Consider the following 22,331-nt stretch of genomic DNA (forward strand, 5'->3'; position numbering starts at 1 on the left):
GGGTGACCCCCCCTGCACAGTTATCCCCAAATCCCCTACGGTGCCCCTCCTTTGACAACCATCTTACCATCCCCCCCTGGGGTAGCACCACCCAAATAAGTATCCCAGACCCCGAGGTGAGCCTCCTGTGACAAGTGTCCCAGTAATTTTTGGGTGTCCTTCACCTATAGAGGTTTTTGTTGTTGTTTTTAAAATATTTTAATTTATTTATTTGAGAAAGAGAGAGCGCATGAGAGAATCAGAGTGCACGAGCAGGGGGAGGGGCAGAGAGAGAGGGAGAAGCAGACTCCCTGCTGAGCAGGGGACGTGGGGCTTGATCCCAGGACCCCGGGACCATGACCTGAGCCGAAGGGAGACGCTTAACTGACTGAGCCACCCAGGCATCTCTAGAGGGTTTTTTACACCAGTTGTTTTGTTTTTTTTTTTAACCCCCGAAGGGACTCTTATGTGACACACATCTCAGCATCCCCTGAGGTCGTGACCTCCTCTCATTCAGGCATCCCACCTCCGGGAGACAGTCCTCACCTGTACAGGTTCCCCAGCAGCCCCTGGGGCAGGCCGAGGCCCCCAAACATCCACAAGGTGGCATCAGGTCCCTCCACCATGGTGTGCCCCAGGCGGTGTAGGAATCGGCTGGCAGTGTCCTGGGGGCGGAGGTGGGGACACGAAGGGTCAGGCTGGGAGTCGGGGCTGAGGGGTGGGCCCAGGAATGCAGGGAGGGGAGAACCATCCAGGAGGCGGGCTGCATGGCACCTCCGTGGACAGAGTGGCATCCACGACTCACAGCTGAGAGGCGGCTGTCCATGAGGGTCTCCCAGACCAGCTGCCCGCCGTCCAGCTTCGTGGCGCAGTCAGGGCCCCCGAAGCCCTCGGCACAGATGCACACACCGAGGCTCTGGGCAACAGCAGAAGGAGGCTCAGGGGAAGCCAGATCACCACCCCTGTCCCATGTGGCTTGCCCGTCCGCCCCCATACCTGGTTACAAGTCCCTGCCCCGCTGTGAGCGTTACAGTTCTCAGGACACAGAGCCATGCGGCAGTGGGGGCCAGCCCAGCCCTGGGGACATCGGCAGAGTCCAGCACCTGCGGCTCCATCCTGGGGCACACACTCCTGGGGGACCGGGCAGCTCCCGGGGCCCCCCGACCCGCAGCGGGCAGAGCCCACTGAAGCATTGAAGCCCCATGACGAGGAGCCGTTGGCCTCCCAGTGCAGCACCAGCAGCCCTGTGAGGGGAGAGGGCCAGAGGCTCGTGGCCGGGCGGGGCTCCAGGACATTACCCCCAGGGTTAGAGAAAATCCGGTGTCACCGGGCAGGGCGACAAGGCACTCCTTATCATTTGTGATCACTCACTGCCATGCTTCACTGTTCTCCTGCACGCTGCACACCCTCCCCCGCATCCAACCCGTCAAATTCCGATCCCAGTCCCATCACTGGCAAGCTCCAAACCCCGCACAGCTCCCTACAGCTCTGACATAAAACCGGGTCTCCTTACAAAATCGATTAGTGGTGGGGGAGGGGGGCAGGGATTAGACATAGGATATGTAAACAGTGCCTCAATAAAATTATGTTAAAGCGGGGGGGGGGGGTGTGGGGAGCGGCCGTAGGCCCTCTGACCTCAAGGCCTCCCACTGTCCCAGCCCTAAGCACTCCAGCACCACAGGCCCCCTTCAGGCCTCTCGGGGCCTGGGTACCTGCTGCTCTTCTGGCCTGGAGAAGTCGCCCTCCTCCCTCGCCCACACCATCCCCTTCACGCCTCCAGTGAAATCTCACCTCGGCGAAGAAGCCCTCCCCAACTCCCCAGACAGGCCAGGTGCCTGCTCCTTCCCACCTCCTCTGCCCCTTGGCAAAGGTGTCACTATTCTGACTAGAATTTGTTCAGTGCTGTTTGTACCCCTGCCCCCCCGAAGGCAGGGCCTGCATGCCCTTGCTCCCTGCTGGATCCCCAGCACCCAGCTCAGGCGTGGCTCACTGAAGGTGCTCGGTACACAACAGCTGAGTGAAATGAAATCGAGGGCCCCTCGGTTCTAGCTGCTCCCTGGGGAAGGGTTTGGGCTTGCGTGCAATCCCCAGCCGGCCAACTACCCCTCCGCCCTCTCTCTCCCAGCCTTGGAGATCTCGCCGATCTACGATGGTTCAAACTAGGGTCCTTCAACTGCCACAGGTGACAAATTATTTTTAGTGCTACTCGATCAGACGGAGCTGGTTCCCAAACTCTCAGCACTGCCGATGTAACGGGGCCTTGGCTGTGGGGGGTCCGGTGCACTGCAGAATGCAGAACGGCATCTCTGGCCCCCACCCGTGACATGCCGGGCCACTCAGGACAGAGCCAGAGGGCCCAAGGGGCAAAATCCCCCCTGGTGGAGAACCACCAGGCTGAGGAGATGAGCAGGGGGCCTCCACACCAGCCACATTCCGTGTCCCCCAGAGACTTGTCCCACTCGGCCCTGCTCTCCAGAGGGGCCGCTCAGCCAGGGCAAACCTCTCTATCAGCCCCTCAACTGAGGAAACGGAGGCCCAGATGTGACAAGGGATGGCATCAGCTGGCACGTCAGGGGCAGAGTCGGGCTGGGTCTTCAGCCCCCCCACCGGGGGGGAGGGACAGCGTAAGGGGCAAGGGCTACAAAGCCTCGGCCAGGGTCCCACTTTGCCCAGTCCCCGTACCAGACAGGGCCTGCACAGTGAGGGGCCTGTCCCGCCGCTGGCCGCAGAACGCAGCGATGAGGCTGCGGTCCGACTGGACGACACCAGTGTCCAGGAAGCGCGGGAATCCATCAAAGGCCAGGACGTAGCTCAGCTGGAGGCAGAGGATGCAGAGTGAAGGATCAGGGGACGGATGGTAAGGGTGAGAAAGAGGGACGCGGGAGGTCTGGGAGGAGGAGGAGCTCAAGAGGGGAGGGCAATCTGAGCCCGGGAGACTCTGGACAAACTGTGGCCAGCACTCCCCTCCTGTGCGCACAGCAGACATGGCTCATGGATCAGGCACTCTTGCACAGAGCCTCTTTCTCAATACACAGCTCCTGGCGGCCACTACCTACTGGTCGGAGCTGGCACACAAAGTACAAATATTAACCATGCCTGGGCCGGGGAGTGGGGAGCCCAGGAAATAGGAGGTGATCGGGGGAATGAGAGGGTCTGGGGGGCTTCGAAATGAAGGTCTGCAGTCTGAGGAAGAGAGCTTAGGGTTTGAAGGATAAAGGAACAGGAACGTGGGGTCAGGGTCTGTCTGAGGATTTAGATTGGGTTGGGGGAGACACGGGCCTGAACTCTGGCGCCCTGGGTACTCACCGTGCAGGGGGTGCTGCTGTCGGGGGAGAAGGTGAGGGTGAGCGGGGGACAGAGGGTCCCGGGGGCACAGGGCTGTAGCACCTCGGTGGCCGAGACAACCCACACACAGTAGGACAGGCCCGGCCCGGCTCTCGCTGCCCCACCCCCTGGAGGCAGCGGCCCCCCCACCCGGCGTGAGCCCAGCGCCACTGAGGACACGTTGGTGAGGAGGGTGCGGCCCCCACACTCCCGGAAACAGGAGCCACTGGCCCTGGGGAGATGAAGGAGAGAGCAAGAGCGTCAGACCGGGTCCCACCCCGTCCCATCCAGTCCCTAACCCGCCCTGGCCTCCCGGTGGGCCCCTGGCTCACCGGGGGTCCCCGTAGTAGCCAGGGGAGCAGAGCTGGCAGTGGGCACCTTCGGTGTGGTCCTGGCAGAAGCAGAGCCCGCTGAGGTTGTCACAGTGGCCACGGCGCGGGTCCCCGTGCCCGTTGCACTGGCAGGGCCGGCAGCCGCCCGAGCCGGTGGCGTTGCCAAAGCTGCCAGGCCGGCACCGCTCGCAGCGCTCCCCCCACGTCCAGTCTGTGGAGGCCGCGGCAGACAGGACACGGAGTCAGGGCAAGAGCAGGAGGAGCCCCACAACGCTCGGCCGATCCCTGGCCCCACGTAGCTGCTCCAGAGGCAGGTGACCGGGGGAACCCAGACCGGAGAGGCACTGCGAGCCCCCGCCAAAGAGATGGGTGGCACTGAAACCGTGTGGGGTCGGGAGCGGGCCATGGGGCAGGGACCCCTAGCTGGGCGAGGGGACCCAGACGCCCAGGCAGAGGAAGGACACTGGAGCCCCGGGGAGGGTCCCTGAGGCCGCTCACCCTGGCACTCATCACAGAAGCCAGGCCCCCGCCTGCGGCAGTGGCTGTGGAAGTTGCAGCCACAGTCCCGGGAGCAGCGGGGCGCCGGGGGTCCCGGCGCGGGCGTGGGCGGGGGCAGGTCAGACGTCCAGCCCAGGTCACACACACAGGTGAAGTCGGGGGGACCGCTGCACACACCGTGGCCACAGTCTTCCAGGCACCTGAGGGCGTGGCGGGGGTGGGGAAGGGCTGGGCGGGGCCCGGAGCCCCCAAGGCGCACCCCCCTCCCGCCCCAGTCCACCGCCTTGTCTCCACGGCAACGCCATCCCCGGCCACTGCCGGCTCCTCCTCCTGGACTCTGTGGGCGGCCCTGTCTCCAAGGTAACCCCCCCACACGTGGTAACTCCTGTCTCTATGGTAACCACATATCACCACTGGTGATCTGCTCTCTGTGAAAACCCCTTTCAACTGGGTCCTCCTCCGTCTCCATGGCAACACTGAGGACTATGGTCCGCAGTCCAGGGGTGACCCATCTCCACAGTAACTAGTGTTACCTGGGGACCCTGTCACTCTAACGAGGGCCTACCCTGCAAGGTAAAAACCCCAGGCTCACTGGGGATGCTGGTTCCCCGGGAGGCACCCAGCACTGCCACGGCTTCCTCCCTCCATCTCCACGTGCCCCAGCCCCGGGCGACATCTCCATGGAAACCAAGCCCCGCTCACGTGCGGTTGCAGTATGTGATGCCATCGCCCTGGTAGCCTCGCTGGCAATGACACTCGTAGCTGAGGGGTGTGTTCAGGCAGGTTGCCCGCAGGTGGCACCGCGCCAGGCCCAGGCGACACTCATCCACGTCGGGACAGCGGGCATAAGCCCAGCGGGCGGGGAGGGCCACAGACAGCCCCAGGCCCTCCCCCACCCACAGGGAGCAGTTCCCCCCTCCCAGCGGCCCCGAGAAGTCCCCCTGGAGGCACCTGGGGGGGGTGGGAGAGGGAGGAGGGGTGGGAAGGGGGAGATGATAAAGAAACGAGAGACCAAGATGGAAACAGGGAGAGAGGGGCCGATGGGAAAGAGAGAAACGGAAATATGAACACGGAGAAAAGGACACAAGGAGAAATGAAGGAGAGACAGAAACCCAGCGGAGTCAGACCGGAGACACACAGGGAGATGGTGAAGGGAGAGAGAAGGAAAGACGGAAACAGAAAGACAAGAAGCAAAGATGAGGAGAAACCAGTCACAGAGAGCGGGAGAGGGTGGAGATGGAGGAGAGAGGGAAACCGAGAGGGGAGGGGAAGAAACACAGAGAGACAATCCACCGTTAGAATCAGGGCAGGCGAGAGCCCCCCACCCCACCCGCCCTCTGGCCTCGGGGCCCCGCGGTCCCGGCCGCACCGGCCCAGCGTGGGGTTGTCCTCATTGCCACACCAGCCGCACTCGTGGCTCTGCAGACACTCGTGGCAGGTCAGGAAGCGGTCACAGCTCCGGCACCGAGGCTCCGAGTGCACGCTGCAGGGCGACAGGCGTGGGTGGGGGTGTCCGCGCCCTCCCCTCTGTGGGCCCCGCCCCGATGCCCAGACCGCACCTGTCGTCCCAGCCGCGGCAGCCCCCGTGCGGGTAGCGGGCCAGGTAGGCCGCGAACAGGAAGCAGGTGTGCGTGGACTGGCACCAGGCACACTGGCTGGAGTTGGCCAGGCAGTCGTCACAGGTCAGGCGCCTGGGGGCGCGGAGCAGGGACAGGGTCAGACCGTGCAGCGGCCCCCACACGCCCCCTACATCCCCTCCCCCTGGGCCCAGGCGGCTCACTGGCTGCAGAGTGGGGGACACTCGTCTGGGCTCTTCAGGGCACCCCGACTCCGGCCCCGCCGGCTGCACGCGGCGTCCCCTTTGCGGCTGGAGCTCTGATGCCACTCACAGAAGGGGTCCTGGGGAATTAAAGAAGGAGTAAGAGCCCAGATGGCCTCCCTCACCTGCCCCACCCCATAGACCACCCCTCCAAGCCCCCCTCCCTCCCCAGCTGCCTGCCTCTCTAGACTTTCTCCTCCAGCCAATGGCATCCATGGGATCCGCCTTCCCGGCACCCACTCCCTTTTGGGGCAAAAGAACCCCTATGTCTGGTCCGGTTGGGACTGGTGGATCCTTAAGCTCCAGAGGTGGGCAAGGGGCCACACTCTCTACCCCCTAGCCTCGCAGATGGCTCTGAGAGTCAGCACAAGACCCAACCAGAGCCAACGAAACGTGCTTCTGGGACTTCTGTTGAACTGGGGGTGAGAGTGGGGTGGGGACAGAAAGGTGCTCTCTTCCACTTGGGACTTGGGGGGCTGCGTGGGGGGGATGAAAGTCTGGAGCCCTCGTGGCTCCCCTGCCACTCCCAAGGAATGAACCTCCAGGGAAGCGAGGGTATGGGATGGAGGGGGGTGGACGCCTGACCACACGGTCTAAACAACAAGCCTAAAGACCTCTTCCTGGGCTCCAGTGCCGGAGCCCATAAATGCCCCTCTGGTAAAGAGGTACTAAGTTGGGTTTTCTGGCCCTTACAACAGGGAGAGTCCTGACTGCCAGGAGCCCTGCTCCCCACCTGGCTCTCACCTGCAGATCAAGGACAATGGCCCCACCTGTCTCCCCCCACTGCACCCAGGGGACCCCTCGGATGCCCGTGCCAACTCCAGGGGGCCTCCCCCTTTCCCAGTTGCCTGATCCGGCTGCCTTGATCTTGAGACCTCCCCTCTGTGGCTTGGCAGGCACCTGGGTGCAGGCGTGACAGTCGCGGTGTTCCTCACAGAGCGGGCAGAGGGCAGGCACCAGCACCAGCAGGGACCCGCCAGCCCCGTCGGCCCCGCAGTGGGCCCCGCCCTGGCGCAGGTGGCAGGTGGCGCTGGTCAGGCACCAGCCGCAGCCCTGGTCGGCCAAGCAGCCCAGGCAGGAGGAGTAGGAGGAGCAAGCTGAAGAGCGGTAGGGCTCCAGGAAGAAGAAGGAGATCTCCTGGGGGAAGGGCTCACGTAAGGGCCGGGGGTCCACAAGCCAAGTCCCAGGGCAGGAGTCGAGGTTGGGGGTAGGGGTCAGGATTTGGAGACAAGGTTAAGAACCCAAGTATGTGGAAAGCTGGGATTTAGGAGGAGCAGACAAAAGGGGATCGGGGCTTGAGAGCATCTAGAGATGAGAGAGCCAAATACAGAGGGCAGAAGTCAGGCCAGGGCAGGAGAAGTCAGAGATGTAGGCAGGGGGTCAGAATGTGAGATCAGGTCAGAGTCTGGGGGTCAGAGGTTGGGGTCTGGAGGGCTCAAGGTGAGGCCGAGAGTTCAAGAGTCGGGGGGGGGGTAGGGAGAGGTCAGGTCAAGAGAGTTAGAATTTGTGGTCTGGGGTTCGGAAAGCTCCGGGGATCTGAGGCCAGGGCCTGGGTACTCACGCTGCCACCTGGCACGCCAGTCCGGTCCCACAGCAGCGTAAGTTCGCTGTGCCCAGGGCCCGCCGAGCCATTGAGCTGGCCCTGGATCTCCACCGCATACTTGTGGCCCCGGCCAGGCAGTGGGAAGAGGCGAGCAGACCCTGGGCGCTGTAGCCGCCTCGTCTCCTTCTCCTGCTGAGCCACCCAGCGCCCCACCTCCTCCTGGGTACGGGTGAAGGACAGACAGGGGCCTCAGAACGTTCCAGCCGCCCCAACCCCTGAAACCTCCAAGAGCCCCAAACCCACCTAGCACTGACCTCTGTCCTGGGAAGAGGAAGAGGGCCTCAGAGTTCCTTAGACCCCAAGAACCTCTGAGAACCCTCAACAACCCCCCCCAACGCCACCTACCTCCTCCTCAGGGGGAGTTTGACTTGGTAACTCAGACCCTCCCCACCTTCTTCCAAATTCCCCCCCAATTCCATTCATAACTGAAAACCCCAGGACCCTCCCTCCACTAAGGATATATCCCGTGCCTCTGATTTCTCCCCAGTCCTCCTCCCACAGCATACACCCCAGCCGCCACATTTATGACTAACAGCCCCCTGTGTGTTCAGGCCCCTCACCATGTTCTCCGTGTCAGGGCCCCGGGCCATCCGGGCTAGGACATGTAGACGCTGGGCCCGGGCCCACACAGCTACATCCTCAGCCCCCGCCCCTCCGGGCCCTCCAGGCAGTAGTGGGTGGATGAAGCCACGGTAGACCAGGGACACATCTGTCTCTGGGCTGGGCGTCAGAGTGATGGTTGTACTGCGGACAATCAAGACCTGGGAAAGCCACGGAGAAGGGTATGCGTGAGCGCTTCTGTGCATGGCCCCACAGTGGCCCCACCCCTCAGGCAAACACCAGAGCTAGAAAAGATCAGGTACCCCAACCTCCTTCCCTCTTTCATCAAACGAGCACCGAGGCCAGGGGTACTCTGCATTGGGACTCCAACAATAGCAGGGTCCCCACTCAGCACCTCTCTCATGAAACTCCAGGACCCCAGACCTTTTGGGAACTTCTTCTCTGACATCCCACCCTTCCACTTTCCACCGAAGCCTTAAGAGTCCACACTTTTTAAAAAAGTCCCTGAACCACAGGGTTCGGAGAAATTTCCAAGTTAGTGAACACAGCCCCGTGCCAGCAGGGGTCACATCCCAGCTCTTCGGGGACAGAGCTCCTTTGCTCACGACCCTTCTGGACCACACCCTATGTAACGTGTTCTCGGTTATATAATAAACCAATACACAAGTTTAAAAAAAAAAAAAAGAGAGAGTCCAGATCCAACATTCAAAGTGACAGACATGCTACATGATTTATTAGCGTGTGTTTTGTAATTGCAAGAGAATGGAATAACCCAAGTATTCGTCAACGGGAGACTACCTAAATAAACTATAGCACCACGGCCCTAGAATCTAAATGGAATATTACAAAACTGTAAAAAAAAAAAAAAAAAAGAGAGAGAGGATATTTCCTAAGTTCTAAGAAGCTTGCTAGGATATATTAAGAAATAAAAGTGGCAGTGTAGTGTGACTGGAATATTACTTTTTGTACAAGAAAGAAAAATAATTAAATGTCACATTTACATGTGTGTGAATGGGTAGACCTGCAAGGATACGTAAGAAATCCCAATTGAGGGGCGCCTGGGTGGCTTAGTCGTTAAGCGTCTGCCTTTGGCTCAGGTCGTGATCTCAGGGTCCTGGGATCAAGCCCCACATCGGGCTCCCTGCTCCGCGGGAAGCCTGCTTCTCCCTCTCCCACTCCCCCTGCTTGTGTTCCCTCTCTTACTGTGTCTCTCTCTGTCAAATAAATAAAATCTTAAAAAAAAAAAAAAAGAAATCCCAATTGATCTTCTGGGAAGAGTTAGGGTGGCGCCGAATGGGGGGTGGTGCTGGGACAGCTTCCCACACTGAGAGGGCTTCCCACACTTGCTCCCCACTAAGCAAGGAGCCTGATGTGGGACTCAGCCCCTGCTTGTGTTCCCTCTCTCGCTGTCTCTGTCAAATAAATAAATAAAATCTTTTTTTTTTTTTAAGATTTTATTTATTTGACAGAGAGAGACACAGGGGGAGTGGGAGAGGGAGAAGCAGGCTTCCCGCCGAGCAGGGAGCCCAATGTGGGGATCGATCCCAGGACCCTGAGATCACGACCTGAGCCAAAGGCAGACGCTCAAACGACTGAGCCACCGAGGCGCCCCAATAAATAAAATCTTTAAAAAAAAAAATCAAAATCAATAAGAAGCCACTGTGGAAAACAGTTTGGTGATTCTTCAATAAGTTAAATATTCAATCACCGTATGACCCAGCAATTCCGCTCCTAGATATATACCCAAAGAGAGTTGAAAATAGGTGTTTGTTGCAATATATACACATTTCAAATCATTACCTTATATACTTGAAACTAACATAATAGTGTATGTCAATAATGTCTCAATCGAAAAAAAAAAAGAAAAAAAAATTTTTTTAAAGATTTTTTATTTATTTATTTGAGAGAGAGAGAATGAGAGAGAGCACATGAGAGGGGTTAGGGTCGGAGGGAGAAGCAGACTCCCCGCCGAGCAGGGAGCCCGATGCGGGACTCGATCTGGGGACTCCAGGATCGTGACCTGAGCCGAAGGCAGTCGCTTAACCAACTGAGCCACCCAGGCGCCCAAGAAAATATTTTTTAAAAGAAAATAGGTACTCAAACAGCGGCTTATACAGGGAATGCTCATGGCTGCACTATTCACGATAGCCAGTAAGTATCAACACCCTGAATGTCCATCCGCTGATGAACGGATGTGGCACGGCCATACAAGAGAATATTGCTCAGCCATAAAAAGGAATGAAGTTCTAAGATGTGCTACAACATGGATGGACCTTGAAAACATTACTCTAGGTGAAAAAAGCTGCACACAAAATACAACATATAGGATTCCATTTATATGACATACCCAGAATTGGCAAATCCAGAGTTAGCAGATTGCCAACCACTAACCACTAAAAGGTTAGTGGTTGCCAGGGGCCAAAGGGAGAGGGGGAACAGAGAGGGATTACTTAATGGATCTGGAGTGTCTTTCTGGAACTAGGTGGTACTCTGGAACTAGGTAGTGGTGGTTGTGCAATGTTGTAAACGTGCTTCATATCACTGATGGTAAATTTTACATGATGTGTGTTTTAGCACAATTTAAAAAATCTTTAGAGGTCGGGCGCCTGGGTGGCTCAGTTGGTTGAGCGACTGCCTTAGGCTCAGGTCACAATCCTGGAGTCCCGGGATCGAGTCCCACATTGGGCTCCCTGCTCAGCAGGGAGTCTGCTTCTCCCTCTGACCCTCCCCTCCACCATGTGCTCTCTCTCTCTCTCAGATAAAATTAAAAAAAAAAAAATCTTTAGAGGTCAATAAGTAAACTCAGACTCTTGACTGTAAAGGCTTATTAGGCAACCACGAGAGTGGTATAGAACCATTTGAAAAATGAAAACCCTGGGACCACACACCAGGCCCCATCCCCTGGCTCCCACCTTGTCGGGCTGGGAGGCATTGGGCGGCTGCTGGAAAGTGAGGAGGTGCAGGCCAGGCAGGAAGCTCTGGGTGACGCAGGCCTCCAGGGATGTGACAAAGACAGGCGCAGGCCCCCACCAGCCCACGGTGCCCGAGATCTGCTCCCCTCGGCAGCGGGCCTGCTCTGTGAGGACAGGAGGGTGGGGGGAATAGAGGTCAGTGCGGAGTGCTGCGCTGCCCCCTCCCACACTGCCCGTGCACACTCACCAGGCCGGGGGAGGCAGCTCTCATTATGCACACACCAGCCCAGGGTGCCGGGCCCCCGGGGAGGAGCTGTGGGGCTGCTGAAGGCCAGGCAGGCCTGGCAGTCACCCAGAAGGCGGCCCAGTCCCAGGCAGCTGGCAGCTGGACACTGCAGGGAGGGGAAGGGACAGAGGTTACTGTCCACAGGGGCGCAACGGACCTGGGAAATGCTGTAGATTCGGGAGTCACAGGGTGGAAAGTGTCAGGAAATCGGAGAAGGGAACTGAAAGCCAGTTGGAATGAGGAAGATCAAGAGGACAGGAGCCAGGGGGTCTGGGGACAGGGTTGTAAGTTCAAAAGGATCGGGAGGGGTCAGAGGTTCAGAGGGGTCAGCAGGCAGGAGAGCCAATCTTCGGTGTGAAAACAAGTCTCCCAAGTGGGAGGAGGTCCTTCTCTACTTAGTTTTGACAGAGGGAGACATGTGCTAGGAGACAGAGCGCTAGGACAGTCACTCACGGCACCAGAGGGAGTCCCAGGAGGTGGCGCGGCTTGGCAGGCTCCCTGACACCAACTGCATTCGGGGTCTCGCGAGCAGACGCTATGGTCGGTGTACATGGAGCAATAGTCTAAGTGGTACTGCAGGGAGATGGGGGGGGCGGTCCTCAGACCTGGAGCCTGTTCCCTCATGCCCACCACTTTATGATCCCAGGGACCCTCAACTGCTCGACACCTTAAGGACCCCTATCCACTCTGCCCTCAGCCCCAGGGACCTCCAGTCCTCCCCGCTTGAACCTGGGGACCAACTGCCCTCCCCTCATATCCCTAGGGACCCCCAGTCCTTCCCCCAGGGACCCTCCCCAACTTGCTCCCGCCTCCATGGGAACCATGCTACCTCCTCCCCAGCCACCCTCTCCCTATCACCCCAGTGCTCACGTCCGGAGCAGGCGCCTGGAACACAAAGGGAGGCACCTTGTAGGCCATCAAGTCCCCACGGGGTCGGCCACTGTACCCCCCAGCCACCAACAGGACACTGCCACCAAGCACAGCCGCCACATGTGAGTATCGGCCACTGGGAGGCGCTGCTCGGCCTAGGAGAATACAGACACCCCCCAACCCAAGGACATGAGACTCCAACGAGTCTCCCCTCCTATGCTCACGACTCCCTTGCCCAGAGGCCTATCCCAACTCTCCTATGCCTCAAGTCCAGCCTCCTACTTCCTGCTTCAACTGAACGCACCCAAGGAAACCCTCCTAGCCTGCCTGGCCCTGCACTTGCCAGAGCTCCCACACCACTGCCCGAACCACCTTTAAAAGACAGAGCACGGGGGCGCCTGGGTGGCTCAGTCGTTAAGCGTCTGCCTTCGGCTCAGGTCATGATCCCGGGGTCCTGGGATCGAGCCCCACGTCAGGCTCCCTGCTCCGCGGGGAGCCTGCTTCTCCCTCTCCCACTCCCCCTGCTTGTGTTCCTGCTCTCTCTGTCTCTGTCGAATAAATAAATAAATAAATCTTAAAAAAAAAAAAAAAGACAGAGCATGATGGGGCGCCTGGGTGGCTCAGTTGGTTAAGCGTCTGCCTTCAGCTCGGGTCATGATCCCGGAGTCCTGGGATCGAGCCCCACATCGGGCTCTCTGATCAGCAGGGTGCCTGCTTCTCCCTCTGCCCCCCACCCTGCTCGTGCTCTCTCTCTCTCTCAAATAAACAAATAAAATCTTAAAAAAAAAAAAAAAAAGAGCATGATCTTCGGGGTCAGAAAAACCTGGCTTTGATTCCTAGGTCTACCATTTACTTGGGTTCTGAGTAGTTGTGTGGCCTTGGGAAAGAAACTCAACTTCTCTGAATCTTGGTTTCCTCCTCAATAAATGGACCATCTTCCTGCCCTCGGGGAGCCATGAGGCAGGCCGCCTGGCTCTCACCTGGTTTTGTCTGTACACCAGCCTCCCTTCTGGGGACAGCCTCTGATTTTCCTCTGGAACTCCACCCTCTCCCACTACAGTCCACAGGCTCAAGCTGAGCTGAGCCCAGACCTGTCAGGTCAGTGACTCGTTCAGGAACAGGACCCGATTCCTATGATTTTTGGGAAAAAGGCATGTGCTTCCTCCCTCTGGGCATTTTAAAGGGGTAGGATATAGGCCCAGGGCTGCTGGTGACCATTTGCAAAAGACAAATCTGCCACAGACTGAAGCGAACTTGAATGAGAACTAGCTGATGCCATCATGTGAGCGCCCACACCCGGACCAGCCTAAAGCCAGTTGTCACTCAAGTGAGCCAAGAACTCGGTTCTGTGGGGCACCTGGGTGGCTCAGTCGTTAAGCATCTGCCTTCGGCTCAGGTCATGGTCCCAGGATCCTGGGATCGAGCCCCGCATCGGGCTCCCTGCTCGGCGGGAAGCCTGCTTCTCCCTCTCCCTCTCCCCCTGTTTGTGTTCCCTCTCTTGCTGTGTCTCTCTCTGTCAAATAAATAAATAAAATCTTGAAAAAAAAAAAAAAAAGAACTCGGTTTCGCTCAAGCTGGTTGGGTTGGATCCTGTCGCCCAGAACCAAGAGTACTGACTGATGGGTAAGTGCTCAGTGACTGGTGACCCCACACCCTCTTACCGCCCCATATGCTCTGTAAGCACATGGGACTTGGCCTGGGGACTCACAAACTACAGAGGAAGAGGCCTCCAGAAACCTCACACTCTGGCCTAAAGGAGAAACAGGGACAGGCAGAAGAGCCTCAAATGCCAGGCCAAGGCTTTATGCCTGATGGTCAAACAGGGTTCCATGGGTTCCATGTCCCTTCCTTATGCCTGTTCTCTGTCCTCGCTCTTCTGTCCAGTGGGGCGGGGAGAAGAGATGGGCCTCCTGGAAGTCCACAGCCCCCTGAAATGATAGGCCCAGTTTGTGTGTACCAGTGTCTTTCCGAGCAGAGGGCCTGTGGCTTCCTTCTGATTCTCCAAGCAGTCTGACTTAATGAGTTTGAAAGGTTTCTCCACACTGCCATCCAGGCAAGCCCTCGGTCCCTGGGGCAGGATGCTGACACTATCAAAAAATCAACATACTGAGCCCTTGGCTAGGAGGTCTTCATTCTTTGCACCATCTCAATCGACTCTCACAACAGCCCAGTGCTTTAAGTATTACTGTCATCCCCGTTTTACAGACGGGCAAGTTGAGGCACAGAGAGATTAAACAATATTTTTGTACAGATGGTTGCTTGGGGCCTGGCCATCCTGGTTCTGCCACTTGCCCACTCTATGACCCTGAAAAGGTCACATGTAGGTCATTCCCTGGGGCATCTGGAAACTGGCAAAATCTGGACTGGAGCCTAGACCAGGGCTGCTGGACCTGCCTCCCATCTCCACGGCAACAGCGACCCCGCCCTGCCTCCCCGCACAGGCTCACCTCTGGAGGCCAGCTCTAACAGGACATCTGGCTCACCCTCTGAGGACCAACGTGGCTCCTGCCTAAAGCCCAGATTCACTGTCAGGGAAGTGTGACTCTCAGAAGTCCCTCAGGAAAACAGAGGGGCCACTCACCCTCAGGGGTTCCTGGGGGGGCAAGCTCAGCCCCTGACACCCACTGATGGCAGCCGAGGTGGTAGAAGAAGAGACCATCTTCATAGCACTTTTCCTCCTGGTAATGGGTGTGCACGTTGCCCCCTGGAAAGGAGGAAAGGGGCACAGCTGGCAAGCCTGGCAGAGGTGGGGACACCCAGGCAGGGAGCCTCAGCTCAGTGTGGGCCTGGGGCCCTAGAAGGCAGGCAGGCAGGCAGGCGGGATCAGGGAGCCTCCTCACCATAGACCACCATGTAGTTGCCCAGGACACTGGCTGTGTGGAAGGCTCTCTCCCGTGGGCCCTGAAGCCCATCCCGGCCCTTTAGGGTGGTCCACACGCGCCGATCCACGTGGAAGAGGTCGGTGGAATTCACCCGCACAGAAAACCTATCGGGAGGGGCAGAGGAGGGGCTCAGGGCAGGAAAGGTTTCTCTCCCTCCTCTGGGCTCTCAAGAGTCGTGTGATCAGTCAGGGTGAGGCCGGCGTGATGGGGTTTATGTCCCCACCTGCCTCCCAGTGGCTCATCCCTGGGTTCCATGCATCATCTAGCCAGGGCTGCCCATCAAGCAGGGTGTGGCTGAGTGGACAGACAGGCGAGAGCGCATGGGAAGTAAGTGGCCAAGAGAGTGAAGGAAAGGTTAGAGAGTCAGTGAGTGGATGAGCAAATAAGAGAACGAATGAACTAGTGAATGACCTAAGGAAGGAGGGCGGATGACGGCAGAAGTCCATCAGTGGACGAAGACCACTAAAGACTGAAGACCCAGGGGCCTGGGCCAGGCTTGGCCCTGCAGGAGGTCACTCACCGGGCAGTGGAGGGCCGGTGTCCACCGTGAACCAGCAGGGTGCGTGAGGGTGCATGGAACACCATGGAGTGGCCGGTGGCGGCAGGGGGTCGCCCACCTGCTGGAATCACCTGCTCCCAGTAGCCTCCGCTGGAGCCATCGAGGCGGAAACGGAAGAGGCCGGAGGAGAAGAGGTCGTGCTGGGTGCGGCCGCCAGACACATAGAGCCAGACGTCGTCCACCAGGGCGGCCGCGTGACCTGCCAGGCCTGGTGGCCCCGAGGAACCCGAGGCAGGTGGCGCAAGGAGCTCCCAGTGGCCCCCGCCCAGCGGGCTGAAGGCCCACACATCGCTGGTGAGGGAGCCATCGGCCAGCTCGCCACCCATGAGCACCAGGGAGCCGGCCCAGGCCACAGCCACGTGGGAGTGCCGGGCAGCCTGTGGGTAAGAGACCGGGAGACAGGATGGTGACACAGAGTGACATGAGAGCCAGCCAGAGAGAGACACGGAGAAAGCCAGACAGAGGTACACGAAGAGAAAAAGGAAGACAGACCCAGCAAGACAGACACAGGCAAACAAAAACAAATTAAAAAAAAAAAAAAAAAAAGGAGGCGGAGGAGGCAGGGGGGCAGGGATAGGGGAGGTGGCAGAGAAAAGCAGAGGGACAGACAGCCCAGAGGGGAGACACAGAGACCAAGAGAGAGCAGAAGACCAACAGGCAGAGACAAAAATGGAGAGAGAAACCAAGAGAAAGAGACAGGAGATCCACAGAAGGATAAGATGCAAAAATGGAGATAAAGGAAGCAAAAAGAAAATCAGAGGTAGAAAAGCAGCACCAGGAGGAGGAGGTGGGCCCATAACAAGCGGCAGGGCTGGGGGCGTATGGGGTGGTAGGGTTGCTCCAGGGGGCCCTGGCTGGGTCTGCCGGAGTGGACAGGCACCTCTGAGCAGTGCGGGGGGTTGGGGAGGATTCGTACCGGGGTAGGACTCAGGTCCCAGCGCTCCCAGGTGTTGGCAGAGAAGTTGTATAGGACCAGGTCCCCCAGGGCGCTGTTGAGGTCCTGGCCTGTGGAGGGACAGATGGCTCAAGCCCTGGCCACAGACTGCCAAGCCACCAGACCCCAGACGCACACCCCATTGGCTCACCTCCAAAAACGGCCAGTAGCCCCGGCGGGGACAGGAAGGCACCGGCCGCCCCAATCCGGGCCGAGAAGGCAGGGTCCCCGGCACTCACGTTGTGCCACCAGCCGGCCCCCTGGTTCTCCCACAGGTGCAGGTCACAGGCATGTCCCAGGAAGCCAGGCTCACAGCGGCATGGTCCCAGGGGCTGGAGGGGGACAGGCACACAAAGGCAGGGATGGAGAAAGAAAAAAAAAGAGAGAAAGGGGGAGGAGAGATGAAGCCAGAGACACACAGGGCAGAAAGGGAGAAGGAAAAAGATGGATGGGAAAGGAGAGATGGAATAACAGCCAGGAAGGACACAGGCCAACAGACGGAGGAAGAAAGGGACACAGAGACACAACCAGAGAGAAGCAGAGAGGTAGAAAAAAGCAGACAGCTAGGGTGTCTGGGTGGCTCAGTTGGTTAAGCGACTGCCTTCAGTTCAGGTCATGATCCCAGGGTCCTGGGATCGAGTCCCGCATCGGGCTCCCTGCTCTGCGGGGAGCCTGCTTCTCCCTCTCCCACTCCCCCTGCTTGTGTTCCCTCTCTCGCTGTGTCTCTCTGTGTCAAATAAATAAATAAAATCTTTAAAAAAAAAAAAAAGAAAGAAAAAAGCAGACAGCCCAACAAAAAAAGGGAAAGACAGAAGGGCCTGGAGAGGAAAACGAGGACAGACAGCAAGAGAGGTCGGAGGAGAAGGACAGCGGTGAGGGCAAGGTCAGCCTGGGCCGGACGACCTCAGCCTGGGGAGGCGAAGGCAGGAGGGCTCAAGACGTGACCCAGTCCCGAAGTTGGATGTGCGGGGCTGAGGCCCAAGGTCAGTGGTCAGCAGTCCGAAGTCAGGGCCAGACAAAGCGGCTGGGTGGGAGGACGGAGTGGGGCCGGCAAGCGGAAGGCAGGTGGGTTTGCAGGCCAGATGCAGGCGAGAGGCAGGAGGGGAGTGGGCTCAGGCAGAGGAGGGGCCGCAGATGAAGGTGGGGTGGGGCTGGAGGGCAGGCACGGGCAGGGTCTGGGAGGAGAGGGGAGTGTCACTGTGGGTGACAGGGTGACAGCAGGGTCCCGGACGGGAGTGGGGCAGGGGCAGATGGAGCGGTAGCTGTGGTCACAGACCGGGGGGGGGGGGGACAGGGATATGACACAGCTGGGGACAGGCTCACCGAGGCGCAGGTGCCATGGCTGCCGCAGTAGGTGGGACACTCCTGCAGGCTGCAGTCGGGGCCCCCCCAGCCGCGCTCGCAGGCGCACTCCCCGGGGGCCCGGCACTGCCCATGGCTGCCGCAGCCCCCGGGGCACAGGGAGAAGCGGAAGGACGCGTTGAAGCCCAGCAGGTTGTAGTTGGCATCGCTGAAGAGGTGCAGCAGCATCTGCAGGCACGAGATGGGCGCGGCTCCGGGGACTCGGGGGACTGGACTGGGAGGGTGGGCTGCTGCTGTCCCCACCCCACCCTGGGCGTCCCCACCTCCTTTCTTGGTCCCTCTCCACCCTTCTTTGTCCTTGTGTCCTTCCATCAGTCAGACGTGAGGTCTCTCCTTCAGTCTCTCTGCCCCTCCCCCTCTTTTGTTTCCTTCTGTGTATCGACGCCCCCCCCACTCCTCCAAACTCCACCTGGACCTCCAGCCAGAGCCCCACAGTCTACCCCCGCACAGCCTGGCCCCCCAACAGCCCAGCTCCCCCCCACGGTCCGGCCCCACCAACCTTGCCTGAGGAGGCCTCGATGGGTGGAGGCCGAGTGCTCCCACTCAGACTGGCAAGCAGGGGCCCTCGGGGAGAGTCCCCATCATACACGAACAGGTAGTCGTAAGTGCACTCCGTGTCCAGGAAAAGGAAGTCCAGCAGGATCCGGTGCTGGGGGCTTGGGGCTGGGCAGCGAGAGCAGGGGGGCTGGGCTCAGATGTGGACCCTCTCCCTGTGCCTCCACGTACCTCACCCCAAAATACCAAGGCCTGCCTGGTGATGTGGGAGGCCCAAACATGAGTCAGACCCGAGCCCTGCCTTCGAGGGGCCCCTGGTCTCAATGGCCCAGGGAGGTCAGAGCTGTGACAGCCAGAGGGACAGGGCCAGAGAAGGAATTACAGTGTCAGCCCTGGAAAGGACTCCTGAGACCAGGCTGAACACCTCCCACCATTCAGATGGGAAAGCTGAAGTGCCCCAGAAAGGACCCCACCCCGGGGGTCACACAGAGCTGTTCTCCTTTTTTCCTGAGCCTCAGACATTAAGTCTGAGGGGCAGGGTCCAGACCTGAACAGAGAAGCATACTCCCAGACGGAAAAGGCCTCTGGGACGGTCACCTGTTCCAGGCTGATCAGAGCTCCAAGGGAAGAGGCCAGTTTCTTCCCCCGGAATGGGCCAAACCTTGGAGTACCACAGCTCCTCTCGCCCCCCACCCCCACCCCAAGGCTCAGTTTATTGTAGTAGCTAAAGGCACAGACTTGAGCCAGACTGCCTGGGCTGACATCTTGGCTCTGCCATTTACTAGCTACTAGTCGTGTGGCCTTGGGCATGTCCCCTAACCTCTCTGGATCTGCTTCTTCATCTGGAAAGTGAAGTTATAACGGTACTGAGGTGGATTCAAACTTCTTGGCCACTCCTCCCATCGAGAGGCGAGGGCTGGTTCCTTGCCCCTTGTATCAGGGAAGACCCTCAGAAAGACTAGCATGACCCATACAAGCCAGCAATGCAGACATTCTGGCCCCGGCACAGCTAGATCAGAGAAGCCTCACAGCTTCTACCTGGACATCATAGAATGCTCCTTCTCAGAACACAGCTGTCAAGCTATGAAAAGCCAAAGCCACATGGCGGGGGCCACGTGTCGGCATCCCAGCTGACAGCCCCAGCTGAGCTTCCAGCCCACGGCCAGCAGCAACTGCCAGCCTCGTTAGGGAGCTTTCGCGGACGTCTGGCTCAGGTGAGTGTTCGGATGACTGCAGGCCCAGCTGATATCCAGCTACAACCACGAGAGAGGCCCAGCCCTCCTCCGTAACCCTCATCCCACATCTCACACTAGGGGCTCAGGAAACTAGACCTGGGAGCAGACCTAGCTCTGCTCCTGACCTGCTGGGGGACCCTGGGCCAGCCCCTTCTCCCGTGCCCCTCAGCACGCTCCCCTGCATACTGGGAATGGCAGGGAGCCATGGAGGGCTTTTTTTTTTTTTTTTTTTTAGATTTTATAACCTTCATTCCTCTGCGCCAGGATCATCTGTGTCTGGGTCTGTTTCCTCTGCAGTCAAGGAGGCCCATAGGGCAGGGTCTAGGCCTAACTCATCTTGGGGTCCCTCCCTGACATTAACCAGCACAGGGCCTGGCACCGAGCAAGGAATGAAGAAATGCACAAAAGAAAGAATACTGAAGTTGGCAGCCTTCCCTCGGGCTCTGGCCAGAGCCCCTGAGAACATCACACAGACCCCAAACCATGGCCTGGGGAAGGAAGAAGAACCATTTCGCCAGACCAGGCAACAACACCTCCCAGAATCTTGCCAGCCTCAACCAGAATATAAAGCTCAGTTCCCAGAATCACAACAAGTACATCTCTGTCAAGGGCATGCTGGAAGCCAGCTCACCATCTGCTTTCCCCAAGTTCCTCCCTAAGTTCAAGATCTCCTGCTTCCACCCAACACAGACTCAATGCCCATGCCCTTCTGGACAGGGATCCAACCCCAAAACTCCCTGCTTTTCATTTTCTTTTTAAATATTTATTTATTTATTTGAGAGAGAGAGAGAAAGAGAGAGTGCAGGGGGGTGGGGAGAGTGCGGGGGGAGGAGCACAGAGAGAGGGAGAGAGAAACCCAAGTAGATGCCACGCTGAGCTGAGCGAGGAGCCTGACTCGGGGCTCGATCTCACAACTCTGAGATCACAACCTGAGCTGAAACCAAGAGTCGGACGTTTAACCAGCTGTGCCACCCAGGCACCCCAACCCCCGGTTTCCAAAAGCAGAATGCCTTTTTATTCATGAGAATGTTATGAGGATTGGTTACAATAAAGTGTGGATGTGGTACAAAAGGAAGTAGGTCAGCTGCTTATTTTTTAAAACATGGGGGAACGTGTTTGTTCTCAAAGGTAATAGGCACTGGGAAGCATGGGAGATCAAGGAGGATCTGGAAGTCACCTAGACTCCTCCCTATCCCAACATCCAGCCAGGTGGTCCCCAAATCTCACTGGTGAAACTTCCCAAACACCTCTCAGTGCTCTCAGCCCTCTCTACCTCCTCTCCAGCAAGACTAGCACACCAAGTCTCCAGGCCACCCCCACAATCATTCTGTGGTTCCCCATCAATGCCAAGAGAAAAAGCCAAGTTGCTCAGCATGACATTCAAGGCCTTTCTTCCCCTGCTTGTGGCCCTCCGCACCTCTCAGCCAGCAGTCCAATCAGACCAGAAAAACCTAGACATGGCTCCTGAGACACACCAGCCTCTCTTTTATCTTCACAGAAGCTGTTCCTTTTTCTCACCCAGCAAACTCCTATGCATGCTTCAGGACCCTATTCCAATGGCCCCTCCTATGTGACCCCCAGTATTCTTTCATCCCCCTCTGCCCATCTACCCAACCCCTCTACCTCCTTCTAGACATAGCCTGAGCATACTGTAGAATGAACGTCTGCATCCAGCCTTACCATCCCCAACAAGGCTGGGCTCTTTTTATTTTTTATTTATTTTTTTATTTTTTTAAGATTTTATTTATTATAAATTTGAGACAGAGAGAATGAGAGACAGAGAGCATGAGAGGGAGGAGGGTCAGAGGGAGAAGCAGACTCCCTGCCGAGCAGGGAGCCTGATGCGGGACTCGATCCAGGGACTCCAGGATCATGACCTGAGCCGAAGGCAGTCGCTTAACCAACTGAGCCACCCAGGCGCCCAAGGCTGGGCTCTTTAAGGCCAGAGAATGATGTATACATCAAACGCATACCCATACTTCCCATTCTGTGCTTACCTACACCCTCAGACAGGAATGGCCCCCAAGCTGGGGACAGACACACTCATCCCCAAGAAACATGCTTCATCCATACACCATACAATAGCCACAGAGACCTAAAACTTAAGTCAGGATCATGTCCTTCCCTGTTCAAAACCCTCCCACACTCCCCAGTGTCCTCAGATAAAGACCAAGGTCTGCAGCCTGTAAAGGGAGACCATGCCTGATCTGGGACATCACACCTCTGGCCTTTGCCCAGAACCTCCTCTGGGGGACTCCTACCACTCCCTGGACACCAGCTCCTACATCTGCTACAGAGAAGCCTTCCTAGGCTTCTCCAGGCACTGCCTTGAGACTTCTCTTCCACCTCCTTAGTGCCCTCAGGATACAGGTCAAAATCAGTCCTCCACCCTCTGGTTCACTGTTTGTCTTCTTGTATTCTGTGTCCTCAAAAGCATCATCCCTCCTGCTGCCAGGCCTTTGCATGGGCTATGCTCCTGGCCTGGGAGGCCCTTCTGTTCCCTCTTTCACATGCCTTTGGTCTTAGCTCCAGGCCAGGCTAAATCAGACATCTTCTGGGCTTCCCACTCCTTGTGGGTGGTCTACTTCCCCCACTGGACTAGGAGCCCATAAGGGTAAGGATGGGGCCTTTGCATAGGCTGTTCCCTCTGGAATGCTCTTACTCTTCCTCCCGGTTAATT

General features: G+C 58.1%; 1 protein-coding gene across 2 annotated transcripts in view; it reads right to left on the reverse strand.

The window, feature by feature from the left end:
- The window catches only part of MEGF8 (multiple EGF like domains 8), a 41,207-nt gene that overhangs the window by 17,179 nt on the left and 1,697 nt on the right, over window positions 1-22,331 (reverse strand). For both annotated transcript variants that reach the window (XR_004675939.1, XM_034986583.1), the window contains exons 2-26: window positions 18,421-18,584; window positions 17,883-18,089; window positions 16,711-16,891; window positions 16,542-16,630; window positions 15,587-16,002; window positions 15,025-15,170; window positions 14,766-14,888; window positions 12,185-12,339; window positions 11,768-11,887; window positions 11,276-11,420; window positions 11,029-11,192; window positions 8,116-8,316; window positions 7,514-7,714; window positions 6,853-7,089; window positions 5,914-6,032; window positions 5,693-5,824; window positions 5,503-5,616; window positions 4,836-5,084; window positions 4,134-4,333; window positions 3,636-3,846; window positions 3,286-3,535; window positions 2,662-2,794; window positions 976-1,223; window positions 785-895; window positions 526-644 (exon numbers count right to left, since the gene is read on the reverse strand). Coding sequence is in view for 1 of the 2 variants with exons in the window: in XM_034986583.1 (XP_034842474.1) it covers window positions 526-644; window positions 785-895; window positions 976-1,223; window positions 2,662-2,794; window positions 3,286-3,535; window positions 3,636-3,846; window positions 4,134-4,333; window positions 4,836-5,084; window positions 5,503-5,616; window positions 5,693-5,824; window positions 5,914-6,032; window positions 6,853-7,089; window positions 7,514-7,714; window positions 8,116-8,316; window positions 11,029-11,192; window positions 11,276-11,420; window positions 11,768-11,887; window positions 12,185-12,339; window positions 14,766-14,888; window positions 15,025-15,170; window positions 15,587-16,002; window positions 16,542-16,630; window positions 16,711-16,891; window positions 17,883-18,089; window positions 18,421-18,584 (4,435 nt within the window). In the remaining variant the exon portion in view is untranslated. The remainder of the gene's footprint in view (window positions 1-525; window positions 645-784; window positions 896-975; window positions 1,224-2,661; window positions 2,795-3,285; window positions 3,536-3,635; window positions 3,847-4,133; window positions 4,334-4,835; window positions 5,085-5,502; window positions 5,617-5,692; window positions 5,825-5,913; window positions 6,033-6,852; window positions 7,090-7,513; window positions 7,715-8,115; window positions 8,317-11,028; window positions 11,193-11,275; window positions 11,421-11,767; window positions 11,888-12,184; window positions 12,340-14,765; window positions 14,889-15,024; window positions 15,171-15,586; window positions 16,003-16,541; window positions 16,631-16,710; window positions 16,892-17,882; window positions 18,090-18,420; window positions 18,585-22,331) is intronic.

The sequence above is a fragment of the Mirounga leonina genome, unplaced genomic scaffold (assembly GCF_011800145.1).
Source record: "Mirounga leonina isolate KUSES-001 unplaced genomic scaffold, KU_Mleo_1.0 Mir_376, whole genome shotgun sequence".
NCBI lineage: Eukaryota > Metazoa > Chordata > Mammalia > Carnivora > Phocidae > Mirounga > Mirounga leonina.